This window comes from Camponotus vicinus, unplaced genomic scaffold (genome assembly GCF_025532165.1).
Source record: "Camponotus vicinus isolate PSW18456_S1 unplaced genomic scaffold, iyCamVici1.0 SCAF_9, whole genome shotgun sequence".
In the NCBI taxonomy this organism is placed as follows: Eukaryota; Metazoa; Arthropoda; class Insecta; order Hymenoptera; family Formicidae; genus Camponotus; species Camponotus vicinus.
In genome coordinates this window covers 14,527,132-14,554,563 of record NW_028141981.1, presented here as the reverse complement: position 1 = coordinate 14,554,563, position 27,432 = coordinate 14,527,132, and the positions used below count along the sequence as shown (strand labels likewise).

Sequence of the window (27,432 nt, the reverse complement as noted above, 5' to 3'; positions counted from 1 at the left end):
TAAATGGGAGTTATATATCCCATAAACAGTGACGAAACAAATTACACCATGTGTATGTGAAAGTTTAATCATCGCCACCAATAAATTCAATTTAATGATGCGATGAATAAATAATTTCTCAACTTGTTAGTTCACAAAAGTCTTGTGCAATTAGATTGTAATATCGCAAGCTTTAAATTTATAAATTTAAAATCATATTCACAATGTGCTTTTGATATTTTTAATATCTCCATGCAATAAATATTTCAGCTGTTGAAGACAAATGGTTATATTTAATGCTAAGTGCGTCGATGGATAATAACCGATGGTTTATACGCTAGATTTTGCTCTGTATTTTGATGAAATTGTAATTTATGAATTTCTAAATTTTATTCTTGCAGGCGACAGTGTACAGAAGCGGTTACAACAGGTTCGCACCATATTAAATGGCTCATTAACAACGGAGCGCGAGAGCCTTCCAAGTTATACACCATGTTATACTCAACAAAACATGACCAGACACAAGTCGACACAATCATCACCGTCATTTTGCCATCATCGAGATCACCCTCGAGGCGACGAGCCTGGACCCTCCATGCATAACGACTCGTCGATTTTATCTCTTCCCCTTCTCCAACTTTGCGACGCAAGATTGTAAGAGATAAACGGGAACTATCATTGACTTTTGAAGCCGAAATCGTTCGATCAAAGCGAAACTGCTGTCAATGATATAATGCACGTTTATGCTAAATCTTGAAATTGTATTGTATTTTGAAAACTTATGAGCGACGGCTGAAACGAATAAACGAGAAAGATCAATCTGTAAACGCAACGTGGTGGTGTCGAGGCCGGCGCATCGAAATGTCGTGTCGTGTTCGGCGAAAAGTCGCTCCTAATCAATCCCCTGCCAGCAGCCATTCGCACGCGAAACCAATGGAATCTGCTTGATCTTGTTTCTATTTAATCAATTGGTATTTGAATAAATCGATGTAATACAAAATTGGAATAAGATCAATACAATATACTTGTTGTATTTTCAAATTTACGAAATTATTTTCGATAACATCATGAACATTTTTGCTATATGCATATCTCTTAATGACTAATATTTAGTATGATCTTAGTGTTTTAATCGATAAAAAAAATGCGAAAAATTTTCCGAGTTATTAAACGAAATATAAAATGAAAATAATCTCTTTCTATCTCTGTTTATAGTTTCTGTAAAGTACATTAATAATATGATGTTGTCACATACTAATATGCATCGTTTCCGTATATTTGCTCATTTACTGAACTAGTTGTAATATAGTTGCGCACATATGTTGTAATTATTTCTATTTAAGTCAATGTTGCGATATGGTTTGTATTTTTAGTCTAAATTAACGTTGAAGGAAAAGCGCTAAATATTTCGCACAAATATTGTTGAACAATATGAGCCTGCACATGATTCATTTAAATGAGATAAACAATAATTTTATAAATAAATTTTTTTCATGTATAGATTATACGCGAATGTTAGTAAATGTATATTAATAGATAACAGTTATGAAATTATGGGTTAATAACCTTATAAAATGAGCAAATGCGTGCAATTCGAAATGAATAATTATCATGAAATGAGTGCACAATGTAATTTTCTACGACATAGATACGCGCATAAATGGCTGCCGTGCGAAATTTTCTGCTAAATGGCAGCGAAACATTGACGACTTTAGTCGACGCGAACCGGCACACGGTGATCCGAAAAAAAAGCGAGATCCTTAGGTAGCTAGTTAAAAAGAAAAAAGAAAAAAAACGACCTCTAGGAAGAAACAAAGGCATTCATGTGACCGGTAGGGTTTCTATGCCAAATATGTGTGTATGCGCTTTTGCGCGCGTGTGTATGTGCGTAGATTTGTGAAATAAACTCTGTTCTCAGTAAATTTAGGGAATAGCGGACAGAGACGAAATAAGACAGAGAGAAGAACCGCTTAGACCTCTAAAACAAAATGCCGAATTTTAATTGCACAGGGTCTAGTCAAATCAATTTCATTTAAATTCACGCAAAGCTTTGATTCTTATTTTCTAAAATGTCAACATGTCGATCTTGAATCCTTGTTTCGCGCATTCGCTCACTCCATTTGCCGATACTCGAGTTAAATTAAGGATATGAAATGAAACTCATAAGATTTAAAAATATTTTACGCCTAAACTATATCGTTTTTTAAATTCCAAATATAATAATTTAATGCATTCTTGGTAAACAATTATTAAAGGATTAAAATATCTATATCGAAAGAAAAAACTGGTGGAAGGATTTCTTTCAATTTTCTAATTTCAGTTCTTTCGAATTAAAACTTAAAACTTTCAGACACTTAAGAAACCGCATATTTAATTTTATAATATTCCTACTTGTTTAAGAAAAACTTTGTGTAATTTCACTGTATCTTTTCTCGCACGTTGGATTACAACCTGAGCGACGAATTATGCATTGGAGCGGCGAATGCGATTATATTATTTTTTTTCTCTTTTCCATGAGAAATTTGATTCCGATATAAATTCATATGCGACAACCAAATTGAATCGTGTGTTATACTAATTTATTCCTTAGTTAAACGACTGAATGAACATGACAACTTTTTTTTAAACATTAAGCAAAGCCCACGTCATAACCGGTAAATATAGAATCTCAACGCCTATGAACAAGAGCACAGTAATAATACGTAGATAGAGATAGGATTCGTAGAATGCGTCTTACGAAGTAATCGATCATATAAAGCTGGGATCGTATAAAGATCAAACAAACAATCATAACGAATAATATAAAGAAACGTTAATTATTATTTTATTAATTTTTATATAATTTTTTTATATAAAATATTAATTTTATACGAAATTATATACTTTTACATATATAGAATTGAATTACACTTTATATATATAAATAATTTTATAAATTATATTATTTAATAATTATATAAATTATAAAATTACATATTCAAATTATATAATTATATTGATAATTACTTAAATAATATTTTTAGTGATGTATTTGTTTATGATTGTATATATATTTGGTCTTTAAACGAAAAAAAAATTCAATCTATGAAGATCCGCGATGCTAAGTCGGACTTCCTTTACCGGTAATAAACAAATATTATGCGAACACTCTCTTCAACGTGACATTGTATACTCAGCATGTTATTTCGGTTTCTCGATGTCAAAGAAATGCGCGCGCACGTGTCTATAAAATAAAACAAACTCGTCTTCTCTCGTCACGAAAAATGATTAGAAACAGCTAAATGCCGATCCAGTTGTAGCGAAATGCGTTGAATGATCGAAAACGCCGATGCGAATAGATTAATATTTCGTATTAAATGTTTTTCTCTTTTTTTCTTCTAATCTTTTAATTTCGCGACCTGTGGTCAACATCATGCATCTTGATACTGAATATTAGATGTAATACTGTACCTATTTTTTTACCTTCGAACTATTTATCTTATAGAAATTATTTTGCTGAAACGCGCACATAATTTTTTATATAATCTTTTTATATATTCATTTTTCGTTCCCTCAGTATTGTTAATTTATTTGTAAATGGGTATCTCTTTATGACTGCTATTAATTTTGTTCTCTATTCAGATCGGTGTTTTCAATTATCAACTTTCTTTTTTTTCTCGTGACACTCAATATCTGCTTCCTGATAAAGTAGATATGTCGGTACGCTATACAGAAAGTAAAAGATACTCTATTTAGGAGTAACGCGAAAGGGAAAATGGTACGCACACTGAGTCGAATGAGTGATATCTCTGTTAAATTAATAGTTAAGCGAAGATTTATCGTATTATACGTAAGAATAAGATATGTTACGCTATAATATGTTGCGTACGAAAAGAATGGAGGACGTGAATGAGAACAAATGTGACTGAAGAGTAAAGAAAAAAGGGGAAAACGAGGACATAAGAAATAGCCAAATATGACAAAGATGTTTTAGAAAGTACGGAATGTAGTGTGGCCGTCGTTACGTTTTATTCTAATCTTCAATTAGAGTTAGGCTAAGCTCGAATACTCGGGAAATACTCGAGGCATGATGACAATTCTTTTTTTTCTCTCGCGAGCATCGTGTACGTGTACATAGATCAACTAGATTTGTCGAGCACAAATACGATGGAGGAAAATCGTGCCGAGAAACGTGCACTTTTAGGAACTTGTTAAGCAGGCAAACAAAAGAAACTACCACACTCGAACATACTCATGATTCTTGTAACGTTAAATTAATAAACGTAGATTATAATTAATTACGCAGTAAATACGTAAAACGCGGATCAGTCGAATGAAAATGAAACGTGTGATTATTTTACGTGGACGATGTAACGGCTGATGTTCGAAGGAAAGAATCTCGTATATTGAGAATTACAAAGCGTCAGTTTCTCGTATGTACACACTCTTCCGCGTGAAAGACAGCACAAGGAACTATACCGAATCGGAGAAAGATCGAAGAGAATACGTTTTTCCGAAAAAAGAAATTTTCGCACGAGTAAAAGTACGATACGAGCATGAAAGAGATTCTGCGAGATTTATCTCCCTGTGTATATTGTACACTGTAATTACAATTTATACTTATTCGTAATCGATACCTTTATCGGTAGGCTATTACTACTAGTGGCTAGCGTAATAAGTCAAGCTCAAATTAGCGAGACGGGAGAACCATGCGAGACACTTTCTTTTCGCGGGTTCGTCGCGTATCCTCATTACAGGTGCATAATTTACTTTCTTCGATTTTCCTCTCTTCTTTATACGCGTTACTGTTGCGACAGGCCTATCGTACAAGATGTTCATAGAATCATAGAGGTTCATAGAGACTAAATCAGCTCTCTTCTTCCCCTTCCTTCTCACGTCTCTCTAGTATTTTCGTTTCTCCCTTTATTATTAGAATGAGAGAATATCCCATTAGTGTACTTCTGAAGCGACAATGAAATTTCTTTTATCGTTTTCTATCGGAAGAAAAAGGAAAATAAAATTTACGAGAATTATTACGGGAGAAATTTTTTCGACCGTCGAAGGCACCGTTGTCTACTAAAGAACGCGACACACATATCTAGATAATAATATAATTTATGAAAAAGTTTAATGGCTTCTGTCGAGTTTCTGCACGTTTACATATTTTCGTGTCTCACAACACACTTTATCCTGTCATTTCGGTCTCTCAGACTTTCGCCAAGCGTACGTCTCCTCTGGATTGAAGAACTCGTTTCCAAATAATCTCAGATTCATATTTCGAATCGTAATATCTGAAACGTTTTAATATATGAATCGCAAAATGATTTAGAGATCGATTCTTCGATCCTGGTGAGCTTACAACGGACGCAAGCGAGAGCCTGTGATTTCATCACCGACAATTGATTTATCCTTGTCGAGATAACGACGAGATTCAAAGCTAGTGATAGATCTTTCGCGCAATGTAAAATAATTCAATGATACGCACCGTACGTTATACGTATAATTATTAATTAACAATAAATACTGTAAAAGAATTTTTAAATGAATTTAGATGAATACATGACTACGTAATGACACATCTTACAAGCAACATATCCTAGGTATTTGAGCAGGGTGCTGTCGAAGGATCTTTCTGGCGATTGTTATGTGATCGTCCGGCACGAGAAAGAATATATATAATCTCCGTGACTGATGCCCCAAAGCGAAACTGTGTGTCTCGAACCGGTCCGCATCATCGGCAGCGCCGTGCTGTTCTTTTCGAATTACTGCAAATGAAAAAAAAGAAAAATAAATGAGAGATGTTCCATGACATTAGGGCGTTATTATTAATGATATTTCTAGAAACGCGTGTGCGTGTGTAAAGTTCAATGTATCTGTACGTGTGATGTGAAATTATGTGTATGCCTGCGTTGATGTGCGATGAATGAGCGAGAAACTCGTACCCTTCTCCACGGATTGGTGAAATCAAGAACACGAATTAATTATCGTTAGTAAGGTAGCACAAAGACAATGTAACAAATGAGGAAAAATGCCCAGTGATATTCGACTCACTGAAAAAAACTAAAACAGCTAATCGCCATCTGTTTTTTCGCTTCTCTCGCAAATGTAAAAAAGAAATCCGCAAAGAGAGGGAAACGTCATTTAGGTATGCCTCTGTATCTCTTTGCGAACTTCCCCCTCATAAGCGATTTTATGCTACCGAGAGTTCGTTACATAATAATGAACTCTTGCAGGAAATGAATGAAAATCAGTAAAAGAGTAAAAAAAGAAAAAGGTAAGAGTAAGAGAGAAAGAGAGAGAGAGAGAGAAAGAATATCTGATCAACTCGATGAACTTTATTTGCGAAATATTGATAGGAATATAAGGTGTGACTCGTGACACCTTTATCATTGTCTGATTTGATGATATTTTGTAAGTCTGGACCAGTTGTTAGGTTCTATTAATCCCATAGCGACTTCTTATGGCGTATTTTCTCTGTATATTGTCAATGTTTATTATTAAATATTTTTCAAATAAATCATCGTGTTTTTTTGTGTGTTGATTTTATACCCATATACCTACGCATTTCGGGAAAGAAAAAGAGATATAAGATTTAATATTATATTCAGAATCTAATTAAAAGCTACGTTTAACGGTGCAGGGAGTAATTTATCGTGTACACGTGCTTCGAATACGCGCAAAGTGCAATTTTATGTCTTAAACATTTATGATGTCGAGTATATCTAACTTAACGCGAGATGAGATAGAATAGTAACGCGTTAAAAGTAAGATAAAATAAACATCGCGGACAGGATCCTCGCGCGCGGTTAATACACATGCAATATTTTTTGAGGTAGAAGAAATTTATGGCATAAACGACAAGGAATACATGAATAACAAACTAGTCAACGAGCGAGTAATGGTGTTCTCTCGCGGAAACCTCACGGAATGTTATAAAGATAACGATAAAAATTAGAGAAAGAAAGCTCTAATAAACAATATACATAACAGATAGTGAGCTGATGACTGTCAAGCCCAAAAAAGGGAGTATGAATAAAAATACTTATAAAAAAATCTAAAGATTTCAGTTCCTTTTTGGAATAAAAATAAATGATACAAAAATGAATAATATATACATGAAAAACATAAAAATAAACAAAATATAAAATTATAAAAATCGCATGCTCTGTCTTCCATATAATCTATAATGCCTCAGATAGAAAGTAAATGAGATAAGAACGTAATATATCATAATTTTGATATATGTATTTATATTTCATTTTTGTATTTTGATTTCTATAAAATAATTTTTGTTAACATTTACTAAGAATATTCCAAAAAAAAAAGCTGAAATTTAACTTTAATTGCAGGATTTTTATTTACGCTCTATTTTCTGCTTGGTTCTCATTAGTTTATTTTTCTCTGCTCTATAAAGATAGGTATACAAGCAATGCAAAACTGGTTATTGCCTTGAGTAATATATTTTTTGGAGAACACGATAGAGGCGGCCGATAATTCTTATTACATCCGATAAATTTACGGAAAAACGTGATTTATTACGTCGGAACGGAAAATTACCTTCGATAATTAATTGCTTGATAAGCAAATAAAATAAAGTTATCAAATAGCAAATAAAATAAAGTTAGTGTTTCTCAAAATAGCATAGAGGCCGAAAATGATATTATTACCAATGCCTTCAAATCTGTGAATTTCTCTTAAAATCGTTAAAATCGTATTTTGTCCAATTAATCGTGAATTATTATTAATTTTGAAATTTTTTAAATAACGAAATTTTGATATTGTCTGTGAAGAGTATGTAACTTACAACTAATTAACTAAATGCTTTTTTAGCCTCACATCTCTTTAAATTAAGACTTTTATATCCATAAAATTTAAAATTGCATAGATTTTTAACAATTTTTAATACAGAATAATTAAATAATAATTACTTTCTTTTAGAATATCGTCTGTTATTAAAATACTATATATGAAAAGTGTAGTATTTTTTCGAAAATATCAGAATATGATAAGTTCAAGCTTTTTCTGGGTAACCGTCAAAAGAGATGTGAATAAAAGCCTCGCCGGTAAAATTAAGCTGTGACTAACGTGATTTATAGAAGCAATAGTCACTGGTGTCCATTAATAGGGCGCAGCTATCGATTCTTCCCGGCTGATCTTATTGTACATAGGAAAACTAAACAAGTACAAGTCAGTTGGCTTTTTCAAACGTCAGCAATCTACGAAGATTTACAATTGTTACATTCGTTTCCCGTCGGGAAATCAAGGACTGAAACCCAATATAATTTCCACAAATTCAATTTAGGATGCTACAGCTAAAAAAGGATCTGTAGCAAATAACACTACGAAATTATTTCAGAATTTTTTTTACTCCTTTGATTTTTTACTATTTTACTATTTATTTTCAAATATTTTACATTCCTTTTTTAAATACATATAATGGCATTGGCGTGATGGATAAATCTAAATGCAAGTTTTTATGTTAAATTCTTTATAGAATTCAAATAATTATTCTTATATCAATCTTATAGTTGCATATATAATTTTCTGCTCTGTTTTGTCTAGGAAACCTTTTTTTAACATTCAACGGTATATTTTTAAGTTTTTTCTCATCACCGTTTTTACATTTTTAAATTCAGAGTAAACAACGCGCAGAAAACGCTATTATATGATAAAATTGCGTTTATCGATGCGAATTTCGCATCTATTACATCGAAATTTTAACTTAACGAAATTATATCAGTATCTCGAGGTCTATATATCACAGTAGCTCGCGGAATCTTCTTTTTCACCGTGTGACTCACCGTACATATGGAATTGCCATTGGCATTCTGTGCGATTCTCATCTCAGTAGACTGTGAACCATTGGCAAGGGAGGACGTGGCTCCTGTGCTACTTGTCAGTAACGCGCACGTGGCGATTTGTCGGCCATGCACGGCCAAAGGTGACAACCGGCTAGTGTTTTAATTTTCTGTGTTTATGCGAAAAAAGCACAGCGTAATTCAGAATTGCGTTTATGTTAACTCGTAAAAATAATTATCGAGCCTTTCGTATAATTGAAAAAAAGGAACCATGAATAAATAAAAAATTAATGTATCTTGTTGGTAAGTAAATCTATTGGAACATGTTTAAAAATTTATTCAGAATTAATATGATTATCTAACTTATTTAATATTAATTATTTCGTTTAAATAAGCGTATGCAATTTATATATTGAACGTCTATTTTGTATCATATTTCGTATTTCATTGTCAAAGAGTTGAAATAATTCGAGAATAATTTATAAGTTTTTCTCATTTCATATAAGGGATGAAATAAAATATAAAATTATTTTATTCAAGGAATATATAAATCGAACTCCAAATAATTGATGTCTTGTCATATATCTTATTTATATCTAACAGAATTTCTGAAAAAAAATTAAATAGTATAAATCGAATTTCAAATTTGATATGTGATTTTTCTCAGGACTTTTCACAGATTTTCAAAAACATCATGTCATTAAGATTCATGTGACGATTAATTATCATTGTTAAATATTCAAGTGAAAAGTAATATATGTTAACGTTACGCACAATTATTCGCAGTAAAATGTATTCAAATATCGATATAATGCATGCAAAAAATGCAAAATACAATTAAAATTCAAACTTATTATGTATATGATTGATTTTCTTCGTTTCAATATCACTGATCACTGTCAGATACAAAATGCGTCGGAAAAAAACCTTCAGGAGAAATTATTTTTTCAATATTGCCTTCAGATTTATTTTTCAGAAACTGATCGAATATAAATAAGATGACATTGGATTAAAAGATTTATTCGAAACATAAATAAAACATTATACACAGTATATTTCATGATATAATTTATAATTTCAAGTCGCATGAAAAATCGTGAATTATTGATTTAAGCAATTAACTTTGGTGGATCGATTTTATGATAACGTCAACACAATAAAGACCATTTTCTATCTAAAATAGTCTATCTACATGTATATTTTCACAATAATATTAAATAGCTTTCTCTGAAATTATATCTGCGATTCTTACGATTATCTTTTTTCTGAATTTAACGAAAAATGCTAAATATACAATTTTCAAACATATCTCGTATATTGCAATCTCGCATAAGACTTCATTTAATTCCATCGTTTTATTGATTTTATCCTTGACCTTCCTAAATTACTCTCCAGTAACAACGAATGAATTATAAAGTTTAGTGCACACGCGCTCCCAAATTATTGAATGTTGAAAGTTATTCAATGCTTCGGTATATTTTTAGAATACGTGTTAAACGCGAAAATGCATCACGTGATGCACGGATTTTTCCGTACGAGAGACAGATCTAATTCGTGAATGACTCTCTTGTGACGTCAGTATAAAAGTATAACGAAAATAAATCTCACATCTCCGATTATCCGGTAATGTGTATACTCTAGCGTATAATTTATTCCGGAAAGAATCTAAATATTTCAGGCTGAATGTTCCAACGCGCGTAATTTATTTCAGTCCATGAATACTTGTCATACTTATTTATTCTTTTCTATAGAAATGCAAATATATACATATGCACACACATTTCTTATTCCTTTCACATATAATGCTTGGTTTTTTCTCCAATTCCTTTATCGACCATTTCATCTGATCTATGTGACACATAAATATTCGCTTTTCTAGGTGCAATTCTAATGAGTTATATAAATGATACCTTGTGTTAAAATTATCGGAGACATTACACAGAATCGAAATGGACTTCTGCAAACGATACAAATTTCTACGTATATTGCCAAGACCTGTAAAACGGATCGTTTGGTTTTGGCGCGCCGAAAATGGCACGATGTTCCAGGTTCCGGAAAATGACTCGCAATCAGCGACCGAGTGTCTCGTTGAACTGATGAACATCTTCGTCGCTATTTTTACAATACTCGTTGCTGTGATTTTAATTTTCAAGTATAAATGCAGCGCGATCAGAAAGTAAGTTGAAAAAAGGAGAATATTGCTGAGAGCTAATATTTTAAAATTATAATAATTTTCTAACTCATATTTAGAAGAATCACGAATAATTTCGAAAGTCAAAATCTATTTAGGATTTATGAGGCAGCTATTTTTCGCGATTAGTTAAACGAATAGAAATATCGCTCAACAATGTGATATAATTACAGAGCAGTCTAAAATGGGAAACGCGAAATATCAATGTACCATATATATACCATCTAAGAATACGAAGTTTCTCGCGCGTTAACCGTTTCCCGGTTAAATTTTAACGGAACATCTGTTACACATGTTATTTAAATAGTACACGAGAACTTTAAGGCTTAATTGAACCAAGTTTCAATTAGACAAAATGTTCTATTCGTTTGGGGATGTCCCATGATTCAAACAAGGGTTACGTTCATCTTAGAGAATTTACTCCATTAAGACGCATAAGCCGCTGGTAATTATACGTCATCCTTGAATCAATTATTATTATCTGGAATACAACATGCTCTCTCATCATCTTTCCGCGTTACTTTTATAATAACTATCCATAACAGATTCCGAGTAATATATATCATTAGCCTATTAATTAAAATTCAGAATAATCACACACATAATTAATACAATTTTATATAACGATAAACGAAGAGTGACAAAATATTATGAATATTATTAATAATATTATATATTGTTAATGATAAGCTCAATTTCTCATGTCAGTATCTTTGAAATTTAGTTTTTCAACTCTCTTACCAAGTGTTTACAGTGCTTAACGATGCGTTTCTCAAAAAAGCGTATTGATTATTTTCACATGCTGAAGCTGCACGTTGCAGTTTCATGTTTCGCAGAAGCAACAAACTGCTAAATTCTGCGATATTTTCGCAATTACTTGATATCTTGTTTGTCAAAGTTCAACATGAATTATGTTTAACCAATCATGCAATCTAAACAGATTTTTACAAGAATAAATGCTCATATTTTTCTACGATTTTTAAGATTTTTTTGCTAAGATGTTATATAAAATTTAATATTAATTAAGCGATTAGATATTAAATTTTGTTTTATTTAAGATGTTTGAACATATAAGGAAAAAAATTTAATATTCTAATAGCTAGAAAAAAATTTATTTTAATCGCGAAATATTTAAAACTTAAGTAATATTTAAAAATACCACGATTTAAATATATAAATATTTTCTCTCTAATAAAAATTGGAATACTTTGACTACAACTCTCATTATGCTAATCGTATAACATTAATATATTAATTTCAAAATAAACGCAGAACAATTATTAAAAATTTGATCAATAAATCTTACCTAGTAATTATTTCATACATGATCGTCATATTATATAATAATAATACACGCGGTCCCTAGGATCTGCAAAATTGTAGCGGCATGCAAATGAAGCAATTCCGTTAATCGCGATCGACATACTTCATCGACACTGCGTGCGTTTTTATTACGCGAAAGCAATTAATGAAACGGAGTAGCGGAATGTGTTCATGCGTGAAAAGAGAGAAAGAAAGAAAAAGAGAGAGAGAGAGAGCCACTTCATATTAATTATAGGAATAATTTACAACAGGTTGTAGCTCGGGTCTCTTTCTCTCCTTCTTTCTCGTAACATAAAGATATTCTGCGCGTATCACTACGCGCTGTGTGATCGCTGATTTGCGTCAGCAATCATCGTTCGAGGAATCTTAACAATATTGATTGTCAAATCCGCTTATCATAAATTAAACATTAAATTTCTTATATATCGATACTGAAATTCTATCCTCGCAATTGCACATAGGAACAAACTTGTTTCAAGTTTGTCCTTTCAAGCATGTTCGTCTACAAATTAGCTAATCCGATGCAAACTACTTATTACTATCCTGGAATTAATAACAGACCGCGTATAAGTAAAATCTTTAATATATCAATACGTTCCTGTCGATATAAATCTTCTATAAACATCTTTTTGAAAGATAAAAATATGAGTTATACTTTTTACTTTTATCCATTACATTTTTTTATTTTAATAGACCTCGAAATAGATGCACGCCTATTTTACGGGGAGAGAGGGAGACACTTCTGATATTTTTTAATTTTATATTTACTTTGCGCGACACACATATGCCGAGTATAAAGCAAGTTGACACGCGTCATGATCACTATCATGATATATCTAAAGACCCAGGAAATGCAAGCGGAATGACTCAGAGATTATTCAAATTCATTAAGACGCGTACAATTCCAACTCCCTATTCATATACCTTTATTCGTCGAATACATAATATGCCCGCACACCTAATGCGATTATGCACTTATAAAAAACAAATTCCGTTGGCATTTTTTTATTTTAACTTCCCCATAAAAGTTTCATCGACTGCTATGAGTTAATACTGAATTATGTGCGTCAACACAATGAGTGAAACTTTTCGAATTATTTTATAATAACGAGTTTACATAAGTGAAACTAAACAAAAAATAAAATGGCTATGAAAAATAATATTAGATAATTTACAATTACGCGAATAAAAATAAAAATTTTAAATTAGAGTTATGAAAAAATCTTTCTAAAAAAGATAAGAATTCTAAATAGGTAAAAAAGTAAAAGTTTAATATTTAACAAATATAAGTTTAAAAAACAAAAAATTAAAAAATATTTATACATATACTTGGCGTTCTTATCATAAAAGTTTGTTACACATTGATCGATGATTGGCAACAGCGAATTGACTGTATAAACTATGTTGATCTGTAATATACAAAAATAAAATTCAAATTATAGTATCAATAATATTTTTTAAATAATTATTGCTTACAAATTTCTTGCAACAAAGCAATAATTTATAATTTTCATCTCTTTTGCTTTGATTTCTATTTTGAATGATTAAATTATACGAACTATTTACTCAAGTAAATAGCGAGCTTCTTGATACATTTACAAATATTTAATCGTATATAAATCGCTGATGATACTAATTGTATGATGATGCTAATTGTTCATAGAGAATAATCGCAATTACGGGATATGACATACGGAGCAAATCATACCATGACCTGTCGGCTTGAATTTCAGAGGGCGAATATTATAGTACATAACGTAAACAAACGCTAAAGCTGTATGCCAACGGATTTGTTGTCATTCTGAACATTTACTGTGTGTGTGTGTACTTACGTACAAATATAATATTTAAATCTTTTTGATATAATTTCATGCCGAATATTCCGTTTTTTTGCATTTTAATTGATTATTAATAAACGAGTGACGCTACTGCATCATTTGATGATTTTATTCAATAATTTCATTTACAATCTTATTTTTTATGGACCAACGGTATAAAATTATTGCTAATTAGCATATTTCTATCATTAAAATATTTCGTTACTTGCATTACGCAGTTCTATTTAAATGATATTTGTAAATAGATATTTGTAACAATAAATAGACGTAATTATAATATAAGAATAATATAATCTTTTTTTCGCTTAGAACTTCTAAGTCGCTCTTGCCGCTTCACACAAGCAGAACTTTACTTTGTATGTTACTACTTTCAATTCTTCTATTGGAAGTGTGTGAATCTATATTAACATCGATCTCATTGTCATCAATCTCGGCCACGATTGCTGTACTATTCTGTTGGATATTACATCGCGAAACCGAGATGAGGGATGGTTTTGGTACTGCTGTATCGGGCGGTGGATTTACGATAATTGGCCTTTCACGAGCATGGAAGCTTTTACACTTATGCAGGTACACTATCGATAATAAAATATATGTTCACATATTTTCATCCCTTTTTGTTATTAATGTGCAATTTGTGGTCAAAACTCTGAATATAAGTTCTATTTTTATAAACCATTTTACTATCTAAATTAAAAATTTATTAATTCTATTATCATTTGTAAAAAATATTATCATTAGTTTACATTAAAATAGTTTACATAAAAACAATTATTATTACTAATAACAACTTTTCTCCAGACAGTTTTATGCTTATTAAAATGCTATATTTTTATTTTATTTATTCTTTTTTACGTTTATGGAGATATTTTGGAAACTATAAGGAAAGAAATATTTTAGATTTAATCTGTCCATCCAACACGTCCGTGTTACAACAACAGGGATCACCGCTGTTTGTTGCGGATTGCTCGCTATTATCGATTCTTACACCCTTTATCGTATGGTGAGTAGTAATTTAATTATTTAATAAAAAGAATTTTTTATGACTTATATAATATTTATATCTATATAAAGTTCTTTCATAATTTACACAATATAGATATAAATAAAAATTAAATTTAAATATGTTTCATGACTTTATAATTATAATATAATTTCAATTAATAATATAAATGTCCCTACTTCGTTACATATATTAGTTTCAATTCGAAAATATTCCCGCTTTCCTTTTCGGATCAAAGTGTGTGACTCATTTTCGGTATAAGTTTAAACCTGATCACGTAAGATGACATCAGGTATTCACAACAAGCGTAACTTAAGCCAACAGCTAGCACAAGGAAGTTATATTCTTATCGACGTTACCCAGTTGCTCCAGCAACTAGCGTAAATGTTTGTTTTACATTTAGCAAGTTTGTTTGAACAATAATGGTTATTATCATGCACCGGTGAGACGTGCTTATCGAACGCTAATACGGTGCTTTTTGTTCAAGGGTTATGCTGGCACGTCCACAAAAATACATAAGGCAAACTTTCAACAGAGATTTTGCTTACTGTAAAATCGCATAGAAAAGATATTCCGATTTAGAAAAATGAAAGATATGTTCAAGTTATCTTCTATATATAAATATAAAGGCATTTTCTCCCTATTATATATCTTTTCCCACTCGTTAATATATCTATCAAAATGCATATCCTCGGAACTTATAGTGGAAACATTCAGATGTATTAAAAGCCTTCCCATCGTTTGCATTTACGACTTCCTCGACTCGATAAAAGCAAACAACCAGCGACGTTTTACTACTCGAATTTTCCTCTCGACGCAAAACCAAATGTATAAACATCGCGTCGCTCGACACTTCAAACGCTTTTCTCACCGTGAATACATCCGCAAGGATATTTCGGTTTTGCTTGTTAGATGCAGAAGAGCAGGCGGTATACCGTTAAAAGGTTCGATAACATGCGAGGCTCCTATATGCACTCCGTCTCGCCGTTCCTCAGCAGAATCACCTTCCACTGGGTGACTGACCTGCTGTCACGCGGTTATTACGCATCACTCGAACTCCACGACCTTGGACAACTTCCGAATGAGGAGACGGCGAGGAACCAATTCGAACGTTTCCGCGATATTTACGAAGCCGAAAGGGTAATAATGATTCTTTCCTTTCCAAAAATACTTCTATAAAAGATGATTAAGTCTTTCTCATTACGTTTAGCATAAATCTAAATATATTTTATATCACTATATTATTTTATATTTCATATATTCATATATTTTATTCATATATATTAATGTGCCTTAGACAAATTAAATGTTTAATTAATGTGCCTTAGACATATTAAATGTTTAATTAATGTGCCTTAGACAAATTAAAATTTTTAATTATAAAAATAAATATAATTACTTTTTATGTGCGATTTATTTTTATATTCTATATATTTATATTTATACAAGTTAAATTATTAAATTCTTAGCTACGAAGCCGTGGGCAGAAAATGTCATTATGGAAATGTTTCTGGAAACGAATATGGTTGGCTTTCGCAGCTGGTGGCGTCTTAAAATTGCTAGGCGATGCTACGACTTTGGTAGGTCCTATGGCGATTTCTAAAATCATCGATTATGCATCGAATCTTCAAAACAATACCATGATGAATGAAAATTTCTCTTGGAAGGTACTGTCACATCTCTCGATCATTTTATAATATTTCAATATGTTTAAGCACCTAAAAGAGACGGACTTTATTTAGGGAGCCATGACATTTTCCCAAATTCTAAAAAATGGATATTTCTTGGGAATCTTGGTTTTTCTTGCGACCATTTTGCAAAGTACAATAAGCCAAGCTTCTACTCATGTACTCTGCGTTGAAGGAATACGTTTGCGAACAGCTCTTCAGGTAGTATATTATCATGTTATACGAAAACATTCGAAAGAGGATTATTGAAAAAAATGCAAAGCATTTATAATTTGAAATTTAAAGACAATTTTTTTTACATTGCTTTTGATTCGCACAAATTTCGAAAAATGCCAGATAAATAAAATTTGTTGAAATTTTATTGGATTGTCCAGATATTAATTTACGATAAGGCTCTTCGATTATCTTCTTGGAGTATTTCTGAGGAAGAAAAACCATCCGACAAAGAAAAAGATCAACATTGCCATCAACAAGCAGTTGATATTGGAACTTTGACAAATCTCATGTCCGAAGACGTATATAACGTAATGAGTTTCTTCTGGATCGGTCATTATATCTGGGCCATTCCATTAAAAGTAAAGATATTTAAATACGTAGAGAAACATTATTACAATGCATGTATTACATGTCTCTATTATATGTAATATTTTAGAAAAAAATTATTTAAAAATTATTTATTATTTATACAAATTATTTAAATATTTATTATTAATAAATATTATTTAAATATTTATACAAAGAAATCAAAATTAAAACATAGAATAATCTCTTATTGTAGATCTTTTTTAATTCGTATAGATTGCAGTTATCATTTTCCTTCTATATTTAAAATTGGGTGTCAGTGCTATTGTGGGAGCAATTTGCTGCATATTGATCGTCACACCGATACAACTTCTTCTCGGGAAACGAATGTCCAAAAATGCCAAATCCATAGCAGTAAGAATAAGATCATTATTCCTTAATTTTTCAATTTTTAATATTTCTTCAGTTATTCTGTCTTCTTATTCTTTTTAAAAATTTTTCAATTATTTAATAGAATAAATTCAATAATAATATAGTATATCAATCATACTATGTTATTTATAATTAATATAATCTTTCATTTAATAATCATAATAATCGCAAAATATTCTCAGGAAAAAAGTGATGCACGACTACGTCTAGTTAATGAAATTCTTCAAGGAATGCGATTAATTAAGCTACGTGCCTGGGAAAATGTTTTTGACGATCGCATACGCAAAACTCGGAATCAGGAATTAAAACTACTAAACAAGGATTCTGTGTACTGGGCACTCATCAGTAATTTTTCTTACATTGAAATATCTATTATATAAAACACGGAAAAAGACGCAGATGACATTTCTATATAACTTTTATAATTTAATAGCTGTATGATTTTAATAAGTCTTACAATTCAATTATAATAAAATTTAATTTAATAAAATTTAATTTAATTTAATTTAAAAAGTTAGACTAAATTTAAAGACTAAATTTATACGTTAATATCGTAGACTTTCTGACACACGCCTCCTCCGTTCTGATGACCCTCTTCACATTCGGAATTTATTTCTGGTTGGAAGAACGAAATCTTGATGCGGGAAACGTTTTTGCCAGTCTCGCGCTCTTTTCGCAGCTGACCGTACCGCTCTTCATCTTTCCGGCGATAGTGCCGATTATCATCAACGCTTTGGTGAGGAATAACGCGTTGCTGAGATACTACTTCTTAAGTTTATTTTCCGTGAGACATTCTCCACAATATCTTTTCAGACTTCTACAACGAGATTGGAAGAGTTTCTTTTCCTGCCAGAGATCATAAATATTCTCCCTGAGCCAAACGATCGAAAACCGGCCGCAGATACGTTGTCAATGACAAATTCGTATACCGATAATGATGTGAGTACTTTTTAAATAAAATAATTTAATATTCTCTTTTATAAATTTCGAAAAAATATTCTCTAATTAAAATTATCGAAGCGCAATTAAATTTTGATGAAACATTGTATTTTATAATTCCATAATTCAATTCGATGCAACGCACGTTATTGTCTTCCAGATGGAAGTTATTAACAGTGCCACAACTTTCGGGTCGCTTGATAATATCGTGGAGGACGAGGAACATTCGCAATCGAATATCTTGCGCGAGTTTAGTTTAGCGATTGATTCCTCGGTTGATACGGTATTCGAAAAAGATCCGGAAGTCCCAGAATCTGTCCTCAGAATTAGATCGAGTACTTTCGCTTGGGAATCTGATGAAAATAGATTGACGATTAACGCTCTCAATTTTCCGCGAGGTAAATACAATTATAAAGGAAAAAATCTATATAATAAAGTGTTTAATTGTTAATTTTTTCGTTTGCATTATTTTAGGACAGCTGACAATAATAGTAGGAAAGACCGGAAGTGGAAAGACCTCTTTATTGTTGGCGCTCTTAGGAGAGATTCAAAAAATCAACGGAAGCATTGAATGGACCAAGTAATTAAAACAAGAAAAAAAAAGCAAGAAATAATGATAATATTTTATGACTAAAAACACCATATGTCATCATATATCTTATCAGGGGTCTAAAGATCGCTTATGTAGCGCAACGGCCGTGGCTCCAAAATGCGACCTTGAGGGATAATATTCTCTTCGGTTCAACGTATCGGTCACGAAGATATCGCAACGTTCTGCGTGCATGCGCTCTTCAACCGGACGTAGACATACTTCCCGGTCGGGATCTAACTAGAATAGGTGAACGGGGTATCAATTTGAGCGGTGGGCAAAAGCAGAGAGTCACTATAGCTCGAGCATTTTACAGTGACGCCGATGTCATCCTTCTGGTCTGTGTTTAATCTATATTTTATGTAAATTTAACGTTAACGTATCAGTTTTTTGCGTGAAAAATTTATATGCAAAATTTGTACATATTATATTGAATTTTATATTGAAAACTCTGTTTGTAGGATGATCCATTATCGGCGTTAGATCAACATGTTGGTAGGCATATCTTTGATCATGGCGTCAGAAAACTTATGTTGAGGAGCGGTCGAACTGTGATTATGGTCACTCACAGATTAGATCTGTTATTGGCTGCTCATCAGGTTTTATGATTTCATTAACAATAATATTTTATATTATTTTTTTTTTAAATTTAGCACATTACATATTGTGCACAAATAAAAAATTAAAATGAAAATATATTTTTATTTTAATATATTTTTCTCTATGTACATAAAAATAATTATTTATTTCTATTATATTTATTTCTATTATTTATTTATATTTATTTCTATTATACCACCTAATCATTTCTATCAAAAAAGAATAAAAAAGAACAGAAAGTTATATAAAAATTTACTTTAAGATAATTGTCATGGACAGCTGTCGAGTGCGTGCTGTCGGAACAAAATCCAGTATCGAAGATATGGATCCTGAATTGGCGGCCGAGTGGCGAATCGCGGATTCAAGACGGGAGAATGAAAATCGTTTTCAGAAAACTGCCAAAGATAGATGGTCCTTGATTAGACTAGTCTCTAGAATTGGAATCAGCATAACAAAAAGGCACGCCAGCGACGGATCGTGGATCATTGACCGCGATATCCATGTGGTAAATAAAAAAAAAACGGATATATTAACAAGATAAGAGATCTCTTTAAGAGATTTAATGAAGATAATATTATCGCGAAGATAACGTTATTTTGTTGTAAATCTTCCTTTCAGAATCCGCCAGCGTTTGTACCTTTAAGATTGCGCCGAACAACTTTATCTGGATCGAGATACTTGAGTCATGATCTCACGGATCTTCCGGTACCAACTGAAGAATGGAACACCGCTAGGAAACGATCGAAAACGTGTCGCGATAGCGTCAGGTCGACGAGTTTTCAAACGCAAAATCGACGGCCACTACCGGTTCTTCGACAAAGCAGCACACCGATGATTCTCGATAATCGAGAACACATAACACCGAGGTATAAATATGAGGAAAATCGTTTTCAGAATTATAAGAAGAAACCTAGTCATCCAAGTCTTTAATGCAAAATTGATTTTTCTTTAGCAAAAAGCTTTAATCTTATTTACCGCAAGTTTTCAATACTTAATGTTGAATTATTTATTTGCAATTACATAAAAAATAAAAAAATTAATATAAAGTAGTATTTAATTATACATTATTTTACGCATTAAACAGCTTTATTTTTTTGTATCTTATTTTCGCGCAGGACAAGAAATAACACTTATGACAACGGACAACCCAACAATATGCTAAAACAATTCTTCTCCACAAGGTTTCAATTTTCTTTTCACACATAGATAATAACAATTTGTTACTATTGTGAGAAAATAAGAGTTAAAAAAGTAAAAACTTCAAATTTTAGATATCCGGAAGAAATGACGATTAACAGGGACAAAAGTATCTTGCGTCGACTGATATTAAATTCTAACAAGTAATTACAGTAAAAAAATTATTGAGAGATTATAAGTAAATATTTGAAAATCAAGTATTTTTCACTTTTTTCAGGATAAGTCAACAGGAACATGATCATCTTCCAGTAAATCGATTGCTATCGATAGAATCACGAATTAATGACGATATGGATGACATGGAAGAAAGTTAGTTATCTCTCTCTCTCTCTCTCCCAAATTATTTACATATAATTTTATATATATATTTTAATTTGTTTTTATATAAACATGAAGTTCCCTTTTTATTTTATTTTTTATTAAGATATTTATCTATGTGATTTTTTAAATCTTTCTTAGCTATGGATAGTGAAGATGTAAACGAATCAAATGAATTTGAGATTGACGATAAAGGTGGAATGGTAACTCGAATGACTTGGATGGAGTATCCAAAGACCGGTGGATGGATGCCGGGACTCGTTTACGTCATAGCGGCATTGAGTTATCAAATTCTTCGTGTTTATACTGATCTCTGGTTGAGTCGATGGACGGATCAAAGCGTTTATTCGGCGATAAATGAACGTCAGAATGTAAATAGATAGTAATATTGAAAATTTAATTACACACAAGCGATAAAAATATCGTATTCATATGTCATCTCAAAATTTATCATTAAAGAAAAGCATTTTTTAATCAAAGCTCATAGCTTCTGTATCAAAGAAAATATAATATATCAATCTCAACTTAAGCACAAGTAATGTGTATACGTTACATTAATAATACTATTATTAAAAATTAATAATAATTGCTATTGCAAGACAATACTGACATGCCGATGATTGAAAATATAATGACATTTACAATAATATACACATATATCTGTATATATTCGTATTTTTTTTTAATCAAGCAGTTTTGAATTTCTGTCTTTTTTTCAGACGGTATCCTATTTCAAGGTGTACATCATTATATCCGTGGGCGCTATCCTTTTATCATTTTTGTATAATGTGGCAGGTCAGTGGGCAGGTGCCAGAGCTAGACGCAAATTACACCAAGAAGCCATCGCTGGACTTCTTGGCGCACCTATCTCATTCTTCGACTATAATCCCATCGGGAAGATCTTGAATAGATTTAGTGCCGATATGGGTGTCATAGACAAGGTTAATATTCCATCTCATGCTTTGATAATGTATAATATAATAAGTAATAACCAATATCATTAAATATAATTGATATGTGTGATGTTATTTTAATTATGCGCGAAATAGTTTCTATTTTAATGTTTTTTCAAGAAAATATCTACATCAATCAAGAGATTAACATCCTTTGTATTACTTTGTGGCTCGGCGATGATTGTTAATGTTATTATTTCACCGTGGTTCTTGATCGCTGCTGTACCAACCAGCTGCGCTTATTACGTATTGCAAAGATTCTACAGGCGGAGCGCCAGACAATTGCAACGACTAGACGGAAGGTATTACTGATGATTACTATGATCTCTCTGTATTACTGATGATTATTGTGATAAATCTTTTAAAAAATTTATATAATTTCAAAATCATTTAAAAATTAATTTTTAAATTTTTATTTTTCTGGTCTCTTTATTCAAAAACCTAGAAATCTACAATATACTACAGTGTCTATGACATTTACACAAAAATTATAATTCATAACTAACAATTAAACAATAATAATTGATAATAACTGTCCGAATGAAAGTTATTGAACGAGACAGGATGCATTTAATAAATATTTCATAGGTTTCTTCTCTCTAATTCAAAGATAGTCACCAAGTTTCTTTCGCATCTTTCACTTCCTACATGCAGGAATGTATAAATAATTATACGTATGGTTTAAGCACGAGGGGACCGGTAGCAGCGCATTTCTCAGAAACTTTGTCCGGGCTTCCGACACTGAGGGTATTCAAGCAAGAAAGCCGTTTTATGGAGGAAACAATGAGACGTCTCGACATAAACACTAATGCGTTTCTCATTTTAAATACTAGCAGCAGATGGCTCGGCATCGCATTGGTAAAAATAACGAGCAAAGTGTTAAAGATTTTAAATTCAAAATTCAATCTCTAAAAATTTAATAATCATAATCAGCATTCAAAAATTTATATTAATATAAAATCTCTTTTTATATAAATATAATTACATATATATTTTATGAACCATATCAATATATAAGGAATGTCTCAGATTTATTGATTCTAATAACAGCCTTTTTATAATTTGATAAATTTCAGGATTATCTAGGCGCTGTTATTGTGATAACAGCCATTTTTGCGGCCTTACTTTCTGCGCAATTATATCCAAATCGCGTAACACCCGCTCTAGTAGGCCTAGCAATCAATTATACTCTCTTAGTTCCGATATACTTGAACTGGGTAGTCAAGTTCACTGCAGAAATCGAAATGTATATGGGAAGTGTAGTCCGAATTTCCGCCTATAGAAACGTGCAACCAGAAAAATATCACGAAAACGGTAATTATTTCAGCTTGAAAGTTTGTCATTAGTTAAAAAATTTTATTATTACTAAATTTTTATTTTTTCTGTGGGTTTAGATTCAAAGCAAATATCACAAATAAAGTTTTGTTGTCAGAATGATACAGTATATTTTTTTAATTTCAATATTAATCAAAATCTGCCGTTAGCGATTTAATCAATTTCCGAAATTACTCAGCGTTTAATCTATTTATTATCTAAAATCACAAGGTCTCTTTGATATGAAATTATTTTTCAAATATCTACAATTTGTTATTTCTCGTTATCTTTTCTTTATCGTATATGTATTAATTATATCTTTGGATTTTATTGTTAGATTTACAAGTGGCCGATGATTGGCCTAATAAGGGCGAGATCATTTTCGAAAACGTCTCTTTGCGCTACGATGTAGACAGAAATCCGGTGATCATAGATTTATTTTTGAAAATACCAGCTAGGCAAAAGGTAATTAAATTAATAAAATAATAATTTTAAAATGGTAATATAAATAATAATTATATAGTAAGTAATAAAAAAATAATATAAAAATAATAATACTTAAGATAAATAAAATAAATATCAAATTATTTTTTTGCTTTTAATATGTAAGAAAATAGATATATATTATATACACGCACACATAACTTAATATTTGTAGTTGGGCATTTGTGGGAGAACCGGTAGCGGAAAATCATCTACCATGATGGCTCTTTTCCAGTTAATCGAGATCAGTCAAGGACGCATTTTATTAGACGGGATTGACATCCGGCAAGTGCCTCTTCAAATATTACGATCGCGGTTATCGGCCATACCGCAAGATGCAATAATGTTTAGCGGCACAATTAGGTCTGTATAAACAATGCAGTTTCACAAATCTGTTGCGAAACACGTCTAGAACTTTTAACTCGACTCTTTCTCTCTCTCTCTCTCTCTCTCTCTCTCTCTCTCTCGCATAATTTATAAAAATTATAACATAATAAATTATCTCGTAGAGAAAATTTAGATCCGCTTTCGGAACATGAAGACCAAGAAATTTGGCATGCCTTGGAACTATCTCAAGTCAAAGATGTTGTAGCTTCGCATCCGGAAGGGCTGAGTACGTGTAATAAATTTATAGTAAACATATAAAATATGATTAACATATAATTTTTAAAATAACAATGTGTTGTACAAAATATATATGCATATTATAGAATCTAATTTTAATACAGATCTCGAAGTACGAGAAGGTGGTGAAAATTTTTCAGCCGGTCAGTTACAACTTCTTTGCATGGCACGTACGATTCTTCAGCGATCAAGTATCGTTATACTCGACGAAGCAACCAGTGCGCTCGATGTAGCTACCGAAAAATCGCTTCTAAAAGCGGCTGCTGTCGCCTTTGAGAACAAAACTGTGATCATTATCGCGGTTAGTAGACATTTAAATTAAATATGCATTTTGTCAAGTAAATTATTCGTTTTATCAATGACAACCAACTGTTTTGAACAGTTAAAAGAATCGTAAAAGATATATGTTCATTAAATTTGTGCACAATGGAAATTGTTATAAAATGGAAATTGTTTTTTAAAAAATTGACATTTACAAAAATTTGTTTTTTAAATAACATGTTTAACACTAATATAATATATTAATATATTTATTCAATATGTTATTATTTATAACATATTACATAGTCATAAATAATTTCATATTAATGAAATTGAAAAATAAATATACTTAACATATACTATTTTTACGATTTATTTGTATAATAAACGGAAAAGAACAGCTACAAATAAAATTATTTAAAATTATAATTTAAAAAAACAAGAAGCATAATAATATTATAATATTTACTAAAATTCCTACAATCTTGAATTTAATCTTATTATAATTATTATTATAATGAAATTAAATATATTTTAATGAAATTTTAATATTTTCGCAGCATCGAGCAGCGACATTATTAGGTTGTGATCGTATTGTTGTTCTTGATGAAGGCAAAATCATCGAGGAAGGCTCACCAACAGATTTAATGCAACGACAAAACGGAATCTTTTCTGCAATGATCAAAACAATTGACCGAAGTGACGAACAACGATGATTGCAAAAAGAAACAAAAATCACTTGTCAATTGACTGCACTGATCACAATATTGATTAATGGCCATTTCTACCAACGCCGCTTAACTTTAATCTTAGCTTAACTCATTCTTTATCTCTCTAAAGGAACAGTTAGAAGGAGACAAAGAGTGAGTTAAGCTAAGATTAAAGTTAAACGACATTAGTAGAAACAAGCATAAACTAAAGATTTAAAAAGAACTGCATTAGAAGAATATATATAACATTTTTTTGCTACCTTGTAGGAAATACATTTTTATTTTTTTTATACTAATCGAATGTGTGACTAATTTTCTATTTTTTGATAATGCTTTATTTTTGTATCATATGTGAATGTATTTAAGATATTTTATTATTCCTTGTAAATATAAAAAAAGTAAATTGTAAATATTATATATGTAATGTATGTTGAAATAATAAACATAAAACTCTTTAAAAATTGGATAACATAGAGATTTTCTCTTAGACAACAAATAAATAAATAAATTAGTAAATATTTAAAATAAAATAATCAGATCGAATTATTTTGACCATGACCATATATTATCAAAATCATTATCTTGAAAAAATCATCAAAAAATTTAAGCCATCGTTCGTTATTTATTTTAAGAAACTATAAACAAAAAACAATTTATAAAAATTTATGTAAACAATTAGATAAATAAAAAAAGTTGTTTTTATTTGTCCTGTTCTAAACAAGTAATTCTCTATCAATAATCACTTCCAAAAATATACTTTTATATAGAAATTAATATTTTTTATAAAAATTAAGTATTTTTATAATTTATATATATACAGGGTGTCCCGAAACTAACGCTTGATATTTTAAAGGCAGATTCTCTGGCCAATTTAAAAACGATTTTTCCTCAGCGAAAATGTCGCGGCACTAATAGTTTTCGAGTTATAAACGATTGAAAATAAAGGGTTTTTCGCAAACTAAGGCTTATGGGAATAAAATATTAATAAAGTCACATTCTTTAGTTAATTTTAGGTAGAGTTTACTTTAATAGAATTTTAATTTAAGGCTTAGTTAGAAAGATTCATGATGACAAAAATTGGGAATATGCAAAAAAGAATGATTTCCCTCGACATTTTCGCTGAGGAAAAATCGTTTTTAAATTGGCCAGAGAATCTGCCTTTAAAATATCAAGCGTTAGTTTCGGGACACCCTGTATATATATACAGGGTGTATCAGACCACCCGTGCCAGCCAAATATCTCGAAAACCAAGAACGACAGACAAAAATATTTCAGACAAAAGTTGTAGGGTTTCAAGTAACGTATTATATAGTAATATTGGTACGACCTTGAATAGTGTTGTCAAGGTCATGTGAAGGTCATCTTAAATTTCTTAAACGGAACCCCCTATTTTTCATTGCATATTGTTATAGCTTATCTCGAGAGCTTTCCAAAACACTATAATTAAGTACCTCTTCGTTAAGTACTTTTTGAGTTATGAGGCTGGAAATAATTTCTTAATTTTACATAAACCGTAAAATATCTTGTAAAATATTCATTTTTCGATTATTTTACCTTAATACTTTTATGTACAAAATAATGAGAGGAATCAATTGGTGTAAAGAAAACACAAAATTGTTTCGAAAAAAAAAATGTAATTTGCAATTAACAATTACATTTTTTTTTTCGAAACAATTTTGTGTTTTCTTTAC

At 30.9% G+C, this 27,432-nt stretch overlaps 2 protein-coding genes across 10 annotated transcripts in view; both read left to right on the top strand.

Moving 5' to 3' along the window:
* LOC145976969 (RNA binding protein fox-1 homolog 2) overlaps positions 1-560 on the top strand; it is a 252,944-nt gene extending 252,384 nt beyond the window's left edge. For all 5 annotated transcript variants that reach the window (XM_083108556.1, XM_083108554.1, XM_083108552.1 and 2 more), the window contains one exon: positions 381-560. In XM_083108556.1, coding sequence (XP_082964682.1) covers positions 381-425 — 45 coding nt within the window. In that variant the 3' untranslated portion in view covers positions 426-560. The remainder of the gene's footprint in view (positions 1-380) is intronic.
* An 8,238-nt stretch (positions 561-8,798) lies between these two features.
* Positions 8,799-26,213, top strand: Sur (Sulfonylurea receptor). Of its 5 annotated transcripts, none has more exons than XM_083107697.1 (31): positions 8,799-9,059; positions 10,636-10,932; positions 14,418-14,678; positions 15,009-15,111; positions 16,024-16,251; positions 16,581-16,778; positions 16,854-17,000; positions 17,174-17,374; positions 17,598-17,735; positions 17,936-18,098; positions 18,311-18,489; positions 18,567-18,692; positions 18,853-19,090; positions 19,167-19,272; positions 19,358-19,619; positions 19,743-19,880; positions 20,144-20,386; positions 20,500-20,747; positions 20,997-21,062; positions 21,153-21,221; positions 21,296-21,387; positions 21,538-21,767; positions 22,116-22,337; positions 22,470-22,651; positions 23,036-23,207; positions 23,426-23,663; positions 24,001-24,128; positions 24,322-24,431; positions 24,656-24,759; positions 24,875-25,071; positions 25,592-26,213. In XM_083107697.1, exons 2-31 carry the CDS (start codon positions 10,706-10,708, stop codon positions 25,745-25,747), a joined length of 5,172 nt encoding a protein of 1,723 aa, XP_082963823.1. In that variant the 5' UTR covers positions 8,799-9,059; positions 10,636-10,705; the 3' UTR covers positions 25,748-26,213. The 5 variants fall into 5 exon arrangements, with proteins under 5 accessions (XP_082963823.1, XP_082963821.1, XP_082963822.1 ...); XM_083107695.1 differs by having other exon boundaries at positions 24,322-24,509; XM_083107696.1 differs by lacking the exon at positions 20,997-21,062 and having other exon boundaries at positions 24,322-24,509.
* The last annotated feature ends 1,219 nt before the right edge of the window (positions 26,214-27,432 follow it).

What these genes read in the sequence shown, in the direction of transcription:
- Sur (XM_083107695.1), top strand. Translation starts at nt 10,706, where the DNA reads ATGGACTTCTGCAAACGATACAAATTTCTACGTATATTGCCAAGACCT. An exon ending in CTGATATTAAATTCTAACAA is followed by an intron (nt 21,222 to 21,295) that starts GTAATTACAGTA and finishes CACTTTTTTCAG; the next exon opens with GATAAGTCAACAGGAACATG. An exon ending in TATGGATGACATGGAAGAAA is followed by an intron (nt 21,388 to 21,537) that starts GTTAGTTATCTC and finishes AATCTTTCTTAG; the next exon opens with CTATGGATAGTGAAGATGTA.